This window comes from Morus notabilis, unplaced genomic scaffold (genome assembly GCF_000414095.1).
Source record: "Morus notabilis unplaced genomic scaffold, ASM41409v2 Scaffold329, whole genome shotgun sequence".
Lineage (NCBI taxonomy): Eukaryota > Viridiplantae > Streptophyta > Magnoliopsida > Rosales > Moraceae > Morus > Morus notabilis.
The window spans coordinates 783,742-796,666 of record NW_010358084.1 but is presented as its reverse complement, the minus strand read 5'-3'; the positions used below and the strand labels follow the sequence as shown (position 1 = coordinate 796,666).

Sequence of the window (12,925 nt, the reverse complement as noted above, 5' to 3'; positions counted from 1 at the left end):
ATATATATATATATATTTTTTTTTTTTTTTATCTGATGCAAATATGTAGTCTGTTTGCCTACCTTTAGCTATCGCGCAATTAAAAAAAAAAAAAAAAATCCCCCGCGAGCAAATTTTTCCTCCAACAAGAAAATTGGAGCTGAGTTTTAAAAAAAAAAAAAATTTAGAGAATTTACTGGATTTTTACTCTTTATTTTGAATTAATATTTTTTTATTAATGTAATTATTTAATTAAAAAAATATTAATTAAAATTAAGGAATAAAAATTCTATTTCATGTATTTTTAAAAAATATTTGTCAAGATTACTCTTTTTTTTCCCTACCAAAATACTCTGTTTGAAGGACATTATTTTTTGATTGTTAGTTCAAGTTCATGTACAATTTTAAATTGTCAGATCAAATAAAAATACATCATATTAAATAAACTTCATAATTTAACGAAAAAAATCTGACTATTACATTTAAAATTCTTAATACGTATCAATAGTAAGAACGCGTATATTCTTCTTATCTTACATGCTTTAACACGTCAAAATGTATAAAAATATTCGTAATGTAAATGAATCCATCAAACAGTCAGAAAACGTATGATCGTGTTTAGAATTGATCCCGTTTTTATTTTTCACGTTTTTTAAGAAAGAAAAAATGAAAACGTTTTCAAAACGGCGTTTAACGCAATAAAAATAAAAAACATAAATGAAAACGATTTTTTAGTTTAGTGTAAAATGAGATAGAAATGAAAAACGATTTTTAGTCATTTTTTATTTTTTATTTTCGTTTTCTCCTCTCTCGAACAAGGAGAGAGACATTAATGAATTTTTTTTTATACTAAAAACAATATCTTGATAAAATTATCAAACGTATTTTTAAAAATGATTTTTGTCTGAGATTAAAAACGTTTTCATTTTCATACAAAAAATAAAATCATTTTGTAACGAATTTCAAATACATCATTTTAAAACGAGTTTCAAACGCATTATTTTAAAATGAGTTCTAAATGCACCCTATAATTCTCCCAAACCTTTTTTTTTAAAATTTTTGTTGAAAGCGAAAGTGACTTTGATGTTTTGGCCAAAAAGAGAGGAAGATATTTTTTTCCCCTCTTACAGTTAAGGAAAAGATACGCAACTTTTCTTAGTTAAGGTAATAAAATCTAGGCATAAATTTTGTATTAAATATCGAAATCCCCTGATTTCTCCTCAGCAAAAAAAAAAAAAAAAAAAAAAAAAAAGGGAAATTTTTTTTTAAAAATCAAAAACCCCCTTTTTCCCCCCAAAAAAAAAAAAAAAAAAAAAAAAAAAAAAAGTGTGCTATGGAAAAATTGTTCCTTGACTTATAGTGATCCATGCCTCAAGGCTCTTAATACCATTTGAAGTTTTATTTTTTTCTAAACAGTATTTAGAGTTTAATAGAAGTAATTGTGGGAATGGTAAATTGTATTGAGCAAATAGAATAATATGTGTACAGAAGAGGAGTTCCACATTATTTAAATAAATAAATCTCATAAAACTCTGTACATTATAATAACATCAAAATAAAAATATTAAATTGAATCATTTGTGAAGTAATTATAATATTACATTTATTAAAATTTTAAAAAAATTAATAATTTAAGGAAAAAAAAAGAATTTTTCCGGTAAATCTCATTTTAATAAGACTTAATTTTTAACCGTTAAATATTATTAAAATCACATTAAATTAAAAAAAATATGTAAAATAAATAATTTTATGTAGATTTAAAAATTAAAAATAAGAATTTACCTCAGTTTATTTTTTTAATAATAACTGCACTCTGTCTAAAAGCTTGGGCTTACGTGGCTATAATTCGCGGCGCTCGTCCTTCCTCATTAAACAACGCACCATCCTCATTCCTCACTGAAAAAGAAAAGTCCATCTCGTTTTCCTTTTATTTATTTTTTGTTTTTTTAGAGAAATATAAATATATTAATAATTTGTCTCTTCGGGTCTTATGATATGAGTCCTCAGTCCTGACAATATCTCTCTCCGTCGTTCCCTCCTTTGACAGCACTTTCCTCTCTCTCCTCTCTTTCTCTCTCTATAACAGTGTATAAATATAAAGCGCTTAAGCTTTCCATTTTCCAATACATTCACCGCCTCTTCGAGAAATTTTGCCTCTGCTTCTCTCTCCTTAGCACGAACGCTTTGCTAACAACTGCACTGCATTCATTCACCTTTCTTCTCTCTCTTTCTCTCCCTAGAACTCGCTCTGCGGAACTCTCTCTCTCTCTCTCTCTCTCTCTCTCTCTCTCTCTCTCTCTCTCTCTCTATATCTGTGTAGCTATTGATTGAAGCTTTCTTTGAAATGGCGATTTCAGAAACTCCGGGGAGCGCAGGCACCACGGCGACGTTTCGGGCCGAATCGGATCTCCGCGGCATGATTCGGAGGAGGCCGAGCTCCGCCGGAGCCGTGTCGGATTCGACTCTGTGGACGAACTCTCCCGAGTCCGAGAACTCGCGGAAGGATTTGCTCGGAGACTCGGTCGGGAACGACGATAGGGATCGGATTGGGGCCGGTGACTGTCCGGTGGAGTCAGCCAATGCGGAGAACGAGAAGAAGGAGAGCCTCGAGAGGTTTGGAAACGATGATGATCGGCGACTTGATTTTGCGGAGCTGAAACTCGCGTATCGGCCGTCGGCTCCTGCTCATCGGATAGTGAGAGAGAGTCCCCTGAGCTCCGGCGCAATCTTCCAACAGGTAGCTCCATCGCATTTCGACGCGTTTTGCTTTTGAATTCTTCTTTAAGCATACGTTGCGTCAAAATTGCATAGGAAAAGTCTAGGAACTTCTTTTCTAAGTTTTTAATTTTGAGGTGTGGATTCGTGACGACTTAGTTTTCTGCTTAAGTATAGGTTAGACTGTTAGGTTAATTTTATATTCGCGAAAGGTTCGGAGGATATGGAATAAATCATTTGCTATTTAGTTGATTTCGTTGTATTTCGGAACCGTAGATGCAGTTGTTCTTCTGACGGCGTCACTAATAATGAATTCTCTAGCTAGAACTTTGTGTATTGGCTTAAGTACAAACGACCAATTACCTGAATTTTGCTGTAGAGGAAAAAAAATGAAGCCAGCACTAAGTTCAATTAGTTATGGAAGTGTATTTCTTAATAGGAAGCACTGTTTGTTTGCATTTAGTTGGATTTGAATAGTTCATTTCTAACTATCAGTTTACATTCTGACAGAGCCATGCAGGTCTATTCAACCTCTGTATAGTCGTACTTGTTGCTGTAAATAGCAGGCTCATCATTGAGAATTTGATGAAGGTTTGTTTCCTATTTTCATTTTTATTTTTGGATGGTGATTGAAAGTATGTAAAAATGCGTCCTAGTAATGTGTATGGGCGTGCATGTTGACTTATGCGCATGTTTTTATTAATTTCGTTGGTTTTGGACTTGATTTCATTGGTGAATTGTAGATTTAGGCCTAACTAGAGTTACATGGTTTGTTTTCTTTTTGTTGTTGCAGTATGGTTGGTTAATCAAATCCGGTTTTTGGTTTAGTTCAACAGCATTGCGAGATTGGCCTCTTCTTATGTGTTGGTAATGTTTCCTTGTATTTTTCCTTGTGCTATTTGGTTGAGAATGAAATGATTGATAATTAACGTGTTTGGGTCTTGTTTAGTTCAGTATCATTTGATAAAATATATGTTCTTCATTTTGCTGTTAACTGCAGTCTCACTCTCCCGATATTCACGCTTGCGGCTTTTACAATTGAGAAGCTCGTACAAAAGAAGTATATATCTGAACTTGTATGTGATTCAAATCTTTCTACTAGACTACTTTGACTTAATTATAGTTTCTGTAACCAAATAGTTTTCTTGCTACCTGCGCTTTAGAAGTAGAATTGTGCTGTCAAGGGAGAGGGAAAAAAAAAAGAAAAAAAGATGACTATGCCTGTTGAATTTTAGAGCAGGCCTACCATGCTTGTTTTACTTGCTATGACATGTCAAAAGTTAATTGTAAATTCTAATACTGCAGGTTGCTGTTCCTCTTCATGTGATTTTTACCACTGCAGCAATTCTGTATCCAGTTTTTGTGATTCTTAGGTTAGTTCATGCTTCTTTGTTTCAATGGCATTGCACTTTTCATTATACAGTATTAGTTTCTTCTTTTAGTCTATTGATACCTTTCCTGGAGATATATGATTGAAAATTTAGGTTTTAATGACATGTTTTTCACCATAATTTGCTAACATATATAAATATACTAGTGAAGATGGCAGTTTTAGCCATAGGGGGTCAATTTTGTGGTGGCAGTTTTAGCCATCCCTTGGGGTATATGGTTAGAAAGAAACAGCAGAGTCTTTGAAGACCGGGAGGAAGATGTTTTAGCCTTAAGGGATAAGATAAGATATTGGGTCTCACTGTGGGTTTACAGGGACAAAGATTTTGGCAAGCCGATTTTTTTGGATTTTGTCAGGAGCTGGGCTCCTTTTTTTTAGCTTTTCTCCTTTGATCTGGTTTAGTTGTTGGGGTTTTTAATTTTGTTGGTTCTCTTTGTATTTTGGAGCAGGGCTGTTTGAGGAAAACTCTTCCTCTTTTTTCTCCCTGTTCTTTATTTCTCAATCAATTAAATTCCTTGTTTCTTTAAATACAAACACACATAGTGAAGATACTTTATTGGATAATTTGGATTAACGTCTTCATATGCAGGTGTGATTCTGCCGTCCTATCAGGTGTTACATTGATGCTCTTTGCTTGTATTGTGTGGTTAAAACTGGTCTCTTATGCACATTCGAACTACGATTTTAGAGCAGTTGCCAAAGCAATTGATAAGGTAAAATTCATCAACTGTGTGTCGACAATGAGGAATGTTTTTCCTATCTACAACTTTAAGATTGATGATGAAGAAATTATTGTTCATACAGGGAGAAGACCCACACAGTTCCCCGAATGCGGATTACCATTACAATGTTAGCTTCAAAAGTTTGGCATATTTCATGGTTGCTCCAACACTATGTTACCAGGTATTGAACTTTAATCTTTTTTACATGAGATAAATCTTTATATTCAAACTTGCCATCACTCCTACCGCGCACGCACACACGCGGTGAACAATACGAGCAAATTACATTTAAAGCTTGAGAAGTTTACGCTGCGGAAAAAAGAGTAGCAAGCTTTTGAGCTAAAAACTATGAATTTTATTAGATAACTGAATGACTGTCTATTCCATAAAAGTCATGGAGTACATAATTTATAGCTCTTTTGTTGTTTGAATCATAATAGAACTAGAACTAATTTAAAAGATAAATGATAAACCTAATCCTAAACAAATTCAAATTCAAAATGGTAAATCCAAATAAAGTTAAAAGGTAAAACTAAACTAAACGATAATCCTAAATAAAATAAAAAAAATCCATATTTCAAATCCTATCCTACATCATAGCTAGCTCTTTTACTTTTGTTTTTCTCCAATTTTTCTTAATAATATATATCGTCTTTACAGCCGAGCTATCCTCGTACTGCATATATTCGAAAGGGTTGGGTGTTCCGTCAACTCATCAAGTTGATAATTTTTACAGGATTCATGGGATTTATCATAGAGCAGGTAAGTTAGGATTGATCAATATTCTGTTTGTTTCCTCCCAGTTTTGGCCTTGATATTCTAATGTTTGTTTGTTTCTCCAGTACATTAATCCTATTGTCAAGAACTCAGAACATCCTTTGAAGGGAAATTGTTTGTATGCCATAGAGAGGGTTTTGAAGCTATCAGTTCCAAACCTATATGTGTGGCTCTGCATGTTCTACTGTTTTTTTCACCTGTGGTATGTCTATACTTCTTGCTTCAACAGGTCTTTTCTTCCTTCTTTCCTCCAACTTTTCAGTGCGCGCACGTGTATAGGGTGCTGGTATCTAAGCTAATGATTTTCTAATCTAGTTCTTTCTTCAAATTCTTAACTTACATATAGTGTTGCGAATATAGGTTAAACATACTTGCTGAGCTTCTCCGCTTTGGTGATAGAGAGTTCTACAAGGACTGGTGGAATGCAAAAACAGTGGAGGAGGTAGATTTTATGACTATGTATTCTGCTTTTTGCCATGTTTTCTATCAACCCATGCTGGAGAAAAATCTTAACTGTTTGATTTCCTTGCATGTCCCCCTTGGTCCAATCATCCGTGGCTGGATCAGTATTGGAAACTGTGGAATATGGTAGGTTATCTTGATTAGGTTCAAGTTTTATATGGCCTTTTCTTGTTAAAAATTTTATTGTAGTAATTGCTACTCGTATAGTTTTTGCTATCTGGATTGGAACTATGATAGACTGAATTTGTCTTTATGCCATATTAATTCTTATTGTTTCATCTCTAGCATGCTCAGATCACTGGATTATGCAATTGCCTATGTGCTTGCTATCGGAGACAAAATTTTTGTAATATTGTAGAGTTGTGGTTCGTATGGAAACTATGAATAACAATGTAGCATGTTAGTAGAATGAGTTTGTTGTCACGGGGGAATCTGATTGTCTCTTGATTATGTCTTTCGTGGATTCTATTACTTACTGGGTGTGTTTTGTCGCAGCCTGTTCATAAATGGATGGTTCGCCACATCTATTTTCCCTGCTTACGAAACGGAATACCAAAGGTAATTAATATTCCATTTGCAGAGCACATATTAAGTTTTTGAGACATGAAACAAAGACTGGCAAGTGACCTATACAATAAGAGGAAAATGACTAAGAATAATAATAAAAGGGTCTAGTGATAGAAAACATCTAAAATAGAAAGCAACAAAGAAATAGTTGTTCGTCAACACAAAGTACGATTTATCAAGCACCGGACGTGCGTAACTTAGCATTTTAGCCATTAGTATTTAATTAGATTCCTTTCTCAAAGGTCATCCTAAGCTTTTGGATGTTTATGAGCAGAGTGCAGCATTGAGATTTCTAGTGAAAGTTGTTGTAGAGTACTGAGTTAATTTTAACCCTTTTGTTTAATCCAGGGAGCTGCCGTCTTAATTGCGTTCCTAGTTTCTGCTGTTTTTCATGAGGTATACCACTTCACTTTCGCATTTCTTTTGTTGCGAAACAAGGATTCTTTGTTTACTAATTATTTTACCTGCGGTTGTAGAACTTCATTATCCACATTTATTCAATAGAAATCTAATGATGGATTCTCATATCTGCATTTATTCTTTTCAACTTTTTTATCCACATATATTCAACGAGAATGTTTGCTTGGTGAGTGGATTCTGAATAATATTATGCACTTGTAAACATTAGAAGCCATGCGCGCACGCGCGCATGTTGTGAGCTATGTGCTACGTGCGTACTCGTTTAGCAATCTTGTAAACAATCTTTAATCCATTAAAGACTGCTCAAGGATTTTGTCTTTCCCTTGTGTGCTTCTGCAAAAGGGGGGTGATTGTTATAATAGGACAGAAACTGAAAGATGTGTTTTTGACCGTAAAATTTTGAAATTGCAACAATTAATGATTGTTGCTCATTCTTTTGATTACGTGTGTGAATATCTTTGTTAATCAACACTGATTTACTAATGCTGGCATGTGATCCTATTGTCATTGGTCTTCAGCTGTGTATTGCTGTTCCATGCCACATATTCAAGTTATGGGCGTTTATTGGGATCATGGTCCAGGTAAATAACCTTCCTCTACGTCTACAGGTTTGTTTTAATCACCTTTGTAAAGTATTAGCATAAATTTGTGCGCCTTTTTGAAAAACTGCACACACCCCCCCTCCCCTGGCGAACTTAAGGAGGCATAGGATTTACAGATGTTTTTCGATGCAGGTTCCCTTGGTCTTGATCACAAATTATCTGCAAAATAAGTTCAAAAGCTCAATGGTATGGTTATTTTATCACAGTTACATGTCGATCCTTGCTTTCGAATAGATAACATTAGTGACTTTAAATATCTGAATATTGGGGTGAAATGAATTCATGTTGTTTTGATGACTTAAAAGCTCTGTCAGTTTGCTTCCGTGCAATAATCCACCTGGTATTTGGTAGGACTACCAGTTATCCAATTCCACATTTGTTATGACAGTGTCCTCCTGGGTTGTCTAGGTCTAGTGGAAAAATGGCACATTGTTCACTCTAGTTTGTCTACATACTCGGAAAATTTTATTCCATTTCTGAATTGTACTTGTTTATTTATCCAATCATCGTCTTATCCAAAAAAATTTTATCCAATCTTCTTGATGAGTATGTTTAACTTTTTGTCTCCAGGTGGGGAATATGATATTCTGGTTCATTTTCTGCATTCTGGGTCAACCTATGTGTGTTCTCTTATATTACCATGACGTGATGAACCAAAAAGGGAAAACCTAATAGATTACAAAGGGACTGAAATAGATTACAAAACTCTGTTCTCTTTCACTGTGGATTGGATCTCTCTTGGATCAAAGTTGCCACTGACGTGCCAAACTTTGGAGCAACTTTATATCTGCGGCAGCGTGCTGCTTCTGATGGTTTACCAGCTTCCCGGGCATATTTTTCGTCACCATGTCCATTGTCCACTTCAAACGATTTCTACTTCAGTTAATTCTTTGTTAATGTACATAAAACTGAACATACATTTCTGAGGTAGAATGCCTATGCCACTGACTAAGCATCACAATTGTAGGGCACTTGCATTCTATCGACTGTTATGGAGAAAACTTGTACATGTTTCGGGATTAATTCGTGCTAATAGAATTCGCCACTCCATTGTTTCCATGGAACTGTAAAGTCTACTTGAATCATAGCAGAATTCATTTGATGCAATCTTGAATAATTTTTTTCGACGTAGCGCTGTGCCTATTTTGTCAAATGCATTATTTTTGAGCTATACTTACCAAATAATAATGCACCGGATTGTATGGCTTGATTATCGTTGTGGCCTACAATAGGAAGCGTTCGTACATGGTGTATTTAGAACTAGTACTCTGATCCTTAAAAAGGTTGATTTCTCTCTTCTAAAAGCGTCCTTTTCACAATTTGTAGTTGGTTTGGATAGTTATCATTGTGTTCCCTCCTAAAAGAATTCAAATTGACGCACGTCGCATTCGAAGGTCTCACCAACGGAGCCTAATTTGGTACAAACTGTCGAGTAAGTCCCGTGGATCTTTGTCAACTAATTTGCCATTTTTTTTTTCTTTTCCTCTATCATTTCACATGGAATGAGGGCCTCACTATGACAGCTTGCTTCCCCACACATCACGTGGTCCAATTCGGCATCACTAAGAAAGAGTTGGAAATTTTTGTGGTGGAAAAGAGGTTATTTTGCTCCATTAGTAGAAGCTGTCGTTTAATTGTTTGACAGTTAGCTGTGTCGCTGTGTGCATGTATGCGACTCAGAATTGCTTTTATTGCATTTTAGAAAAATTGTTAAAACATTGTCCTTATGGGTGGAGTACCCAAAAAAGTCCTAATATTTTCATTTGTTCGTTGCTTTTATTGCATTTTAGAAAAATTGTTAAAACATAGTCCTTATTGGTGGAGTGCCCAAAAAAGTCCTAATATTTTCATTTGTTCGTTGTGAGATTTTGTGCAATCCTGAATTGCAATCAGGGGGTAATTCTGCTTACCTAGAAAGAAATGGAATTAAGCACCCACATAATCAAAATTAGTGTCAATAATGGAATAGCGCTTTAGCTCTTTGACTAATCAAATGCATCATATTCAAATACCATTTTTTGCTAGATAATATCAATGAGTCTTCGCACCACGTGTAATGATATTTTTGTGAGATTAGTAGTTTTTTTTTCCCTGCGCACTATATTTTTATGAAAGCTCCGTTAATATCATTAATTTAAATTTAAAATTTAAATTTTATTACAATAAAAAACTCTAACCTCAAATGAAATTGATATTTCTTTTTTCTTTTTTCCGTCAATATCGATGTATGTACCTGAAATCTTGTAGTCAGGTTCTCCTTTCGAGAGAGGGAAAAAAAGGTATTCTTTCAAGAGAAACCTATGGTCAATCACGTGATTTTTGACGAGCACTGTAATTAACAAAATCCTCATGTGAATAAAAAATGAAAAATCAATCAGTATTCCATGATGGAAGGTAAGCATTCTTATTCAATTACAATATTAATTACTATAATATTAATAAAATGCTTCTTATTGATAACAGTACCACCGACGCAAACGTCATGATAATCAGAGCCTATCGCAGTCTCTCTTTATTCATTATTTCAGTAAAGAAAAATTCTTTTTTTTTATAATTATCAAAAATATAAATATATATAAAAAAAGAAAAATTCAAAAGAGACGACCAAAAGAGAGAACAATAAAAATTATGCAACTGTGAAAATGTCAAACCTCCTCAACAAAGCCGCTTTTATTAATCAAGCTCCACAACAGATATATTATAGAGAGAGAAACCGACCCTTCTTAGAGGGAGAGAGGGAAACCTTCCAGCTTTCTCAGCGAAGCCATGGAGGACTTCAGATCCAAATCATTGGGTCACGGCAAAATGCAGATAGAGAGCTACTACGGGATGGGACCTACTTCATCATCAATATCATCATCATCAAACGGCGGCGGCGGCGGGGTCGTGAGCGGTATGCAAGATCTGCGGTGTTACAGTGCGTCGTACGCGACTTCTGTGCACCCGACGCAAACCCAAGCCCAACCCCACGAGGCCAAGTTCAAGAAGGGCAAGTCCACAAATGGGTCAGTCTCCAAAACGTGGAGCTTCAACGACCCAGAGTTGCAGAGGAAGAAGAGGGTGGCTAGCTATAAGGTCTACGCCGTGGAAGGCAAAGTCAAAGGCTCTCTCAGGAAGAGCTTTAGGTGGCTCAAGGAGAGGTGCACCAGAGTGGTTTATGGCTGGTAGTCTGCAATTTTAATTTTAAATTAATCTCTCTTTTTTTTTTCGGTTGTTTAATTTGAGCAAAATCTCCCAAATTATTGTAGTGTTTTCTTTAATTTGAGTGTTAAATTCTGGAGCCATGAAGTTTTCATGAATTATTATGTGATGTGTGAATTGGTGAATAATAATGATACTAGTGTTATGTATATTCTAACACTCTTTTAGTTATGTTGATTGTATGATGGGATTGGAAGCTCTGTTATATTTGGTTTATAAAAGATATTTGGGCCTAGAAATTATATATCTTATTATTTGGCCATACTAACTCAAAGCTAGAGACTTTCTGGCAGAATTTGATTGGTAGAATGGTTTTTTTTTTTTCATTTATGTTATTTGATAATTTAGTATCAACAAGCTTTTAGTGCCCATTAGTCACTTGGCAGGCAAAATCTTTATTCTTCATATTTGTTTTCCCCTTCTCAATTTCAAGCTTACTTTTGTTTGCTAGTTAATTTCAAGCTTACTTGTTATAATTGCATAAATAGTTTTCCTGGTTTGGGGAAGAAGAAAGGATATACTTGGAAGTTGGATAAATGGAATTGGTAGAATTCCCATTGTACAGTTAAAAAAGAACATTTTAAACAGATAAAGTGGCTTCCTCCTTTGAAGAAGCTTCTAAGAGAAATGGATTCGCCATTTTCTTGTAAAAAGTTGGGAGATAAGGAATAATAAGAGTGATTCTCAGAACAAATTCACATCTCAAGATGGGATTTTGGTGGGATTTTGGAGAGATAAAAAGGTTATGGAAGAAGCTGCAGTAGAGAATTTTAATTTGTTTCATTGGAATTTAGGAGGGTGTGACCGTGTAAGACCCCAAATTTCTGTGTCATTCCTCATTTGAGGTATATTGTTTTAGGGGCAGGGAAGGCGCAAATAGTGATGCTTCAATAGAAAGTTTGGATTTAATAATCTTTAAGGAGCTTTCCTAGATGTTTCCCATTCCAGTCTTGGACCACATTGGTTTACTCGAGAATATATAACCCCCATTATGAATTAAAAAACCTCATATCAACATGCTACAGCAGAAGTTTTTTTTTTTTTTTTTCTGGAAGTTAATTTTGGAGGGGAAACCATGCGTTTTTGGGATCTACGAGCTCTATGGTCTCTAGGGTCCCAATGGTTTGGACTTGAGTAGGCTAAGAAAAGACATACGGCCTTGGCAAGAACGGCATTTTGCGGTTTGGGGGGGTCGCTAATGTAACCACCCCCTCCTCTCTCTCTCTCTCTCTGTGGAGTAATCTTATGAGAGGAGAAAGTTCCCATCACAGTTGCCTCAACTTTGTTGATTCCATTAGAATTATTGTCTGCAGGGTTTAAACTTTGGTCTTGAATGCTACAATACTTTGTCTAGGCAAAATCATAATCTTAATGGAAGTCAAAAGGCATAAAATAAAATGGATATCAGTTGAAAGATTTGATCTAAATTGAGTATACTCCTGTATCAGTTTTGTAATATAGCAATGCATTGGAAGTTTGTTTCTTTATAACAACCTGTTTTTTATCTTTGCTGTTGTATTCAACACCATTCTTTATAACACCCTGTTTTTTTATCTTTGCTGTTGTATTCAACACCTTTGGTTGGAAAATATCAGTTTTGGATTCTTGCTGGTTTCTTGAGTTGAGAGCACAGCCATGAAGATATGCTTTCTACTTTCCACATCAAACTTCCCTTTCTCTATATCCCTTATCGAGAGTGAGAATCATTGCTAACAGTTTGCTTTGGTTTTCCCATCCTCTGATAGACAGAAACTGCCGTACTTTTGTAACTTTGCATCTGGTGACTTTTACCCCCCACCATCTTAGGCTTTTATCATTTTGAAGTTTGTGGGTACAAATATTTACGTGTTATTTATTGGTTTTGAAGATGAAACTTCTTTTTTATAGGTCGCTTTTTGTAATACCAGACGGTGGTACTATTAATCAGAGACGTTAGAATCGTCTTTAAGTCCAACGGCCATAACAAAGCGTCTTTCATACAAACTTCTAACTTTGGTAAACATGGTAACAGTGAAACAACTTCAATGTCATATGACAGTAGACTTAATTGTTACTAAAAAGTACAAAGAATGCCATATAAACTTACAAAC

The 12,925-nt window shown here is 34.9% G+C and overlaps 2 protein-coding genes across 3 annotated transcripts; both read left to right on the top strand.

Annotated features, from left to right (window-relative positions):
- The first annotated feature begins 2,004 nt into the window (after positions 1–2,004).
- On the top strand, positions 2,005–8,737 carry LOC21409930 (diacylglycerol O-acyltransferase 1). Of its 2 annotated transcripts, XM_024161379.1 has the most exons (16): positions 2,005–2,716; positions 3,205–3,285; positions 3,488–3,561; positions 3,695–3,770; positions 4,000–4,067; positions 4,674–4,797; positions 4,889–4,987; positions 5,467–5,568; positions 5,649–5,785; positions 5,944–6,025; positions 6,151–6,171; positions 6,541–6,603; positions 6,961–7,008; positions 7,551–7,613; positions 7,767–7,820; positions 8,205–8,737. In XM_024161379.1, exons 1-16 carry the CDS (start codon positions 2,324–2,326, stop codon positions 8,304–8,306), a joined length of 1,587 nt encoding a protein of 528 aa, XP_024017147.1. In that variant the 5' UTR covers positions 2,005–2,323; the 3' UTR covers positions 8,307–8,737. The 2 variants fall into 2 exon arrangements, with proteins under 2 accessions (XP_024017147.1, XP_024017148.1); XM_024161380.1 differs by lacking the exon at positions 6,151–6,171.
- Positions 8,738–10,276: 1,539 nt separating this feature from the next.
- On the top strand, positions 10,277–10,916 carry LOC21409929. The gene has a single exon (XM_010091773.2). It carries the CDS (start codon positions 10,401–10,403, stop codon positions 10,800–10,802), a length of 402 nt encoding a protein of 133 aa, XP_010090075.1. The 5' UTR covers positions 10,277–10,400; the 3' UTR covers positions 10,803–10,916.
- The last annotated feature ends 2,009 nt before the right edge of the window (positions 10,917–12,925 follow it).

Excerpts from the sequence above, each read along its gene's own strand:
- LOC21409930 (XM_024161379.1), top strand. The coding sequence starts at position 2,324 with ATGGCGATTTCAGAAACTCCGGGGAGCGCAGGCACCACGGCGACGTTT. Across the intron at positions 3,771-3,999 it reads AGAAGTATATATCTGAACTT|GTTGCTGTTCCTCTTCATGT; the intron begins GTATGTGATTCA and ends CTAATACTGCAG. Across the intron at positions 4,798-4,888 it reads TTGCCAAAGCAATTGATAAG|GGAGAAGACCCACACAGTTC; the intron begins GTAAAATTCATC and ends TTGTTCATACAG.
- LOC21409929 (XM_010091773.2), top strand. The coding sequence starts at position 10,401 with ATGGAGGACTTCAGATCCAAATCATTGGGTCACGGCAAAATGCAGATA.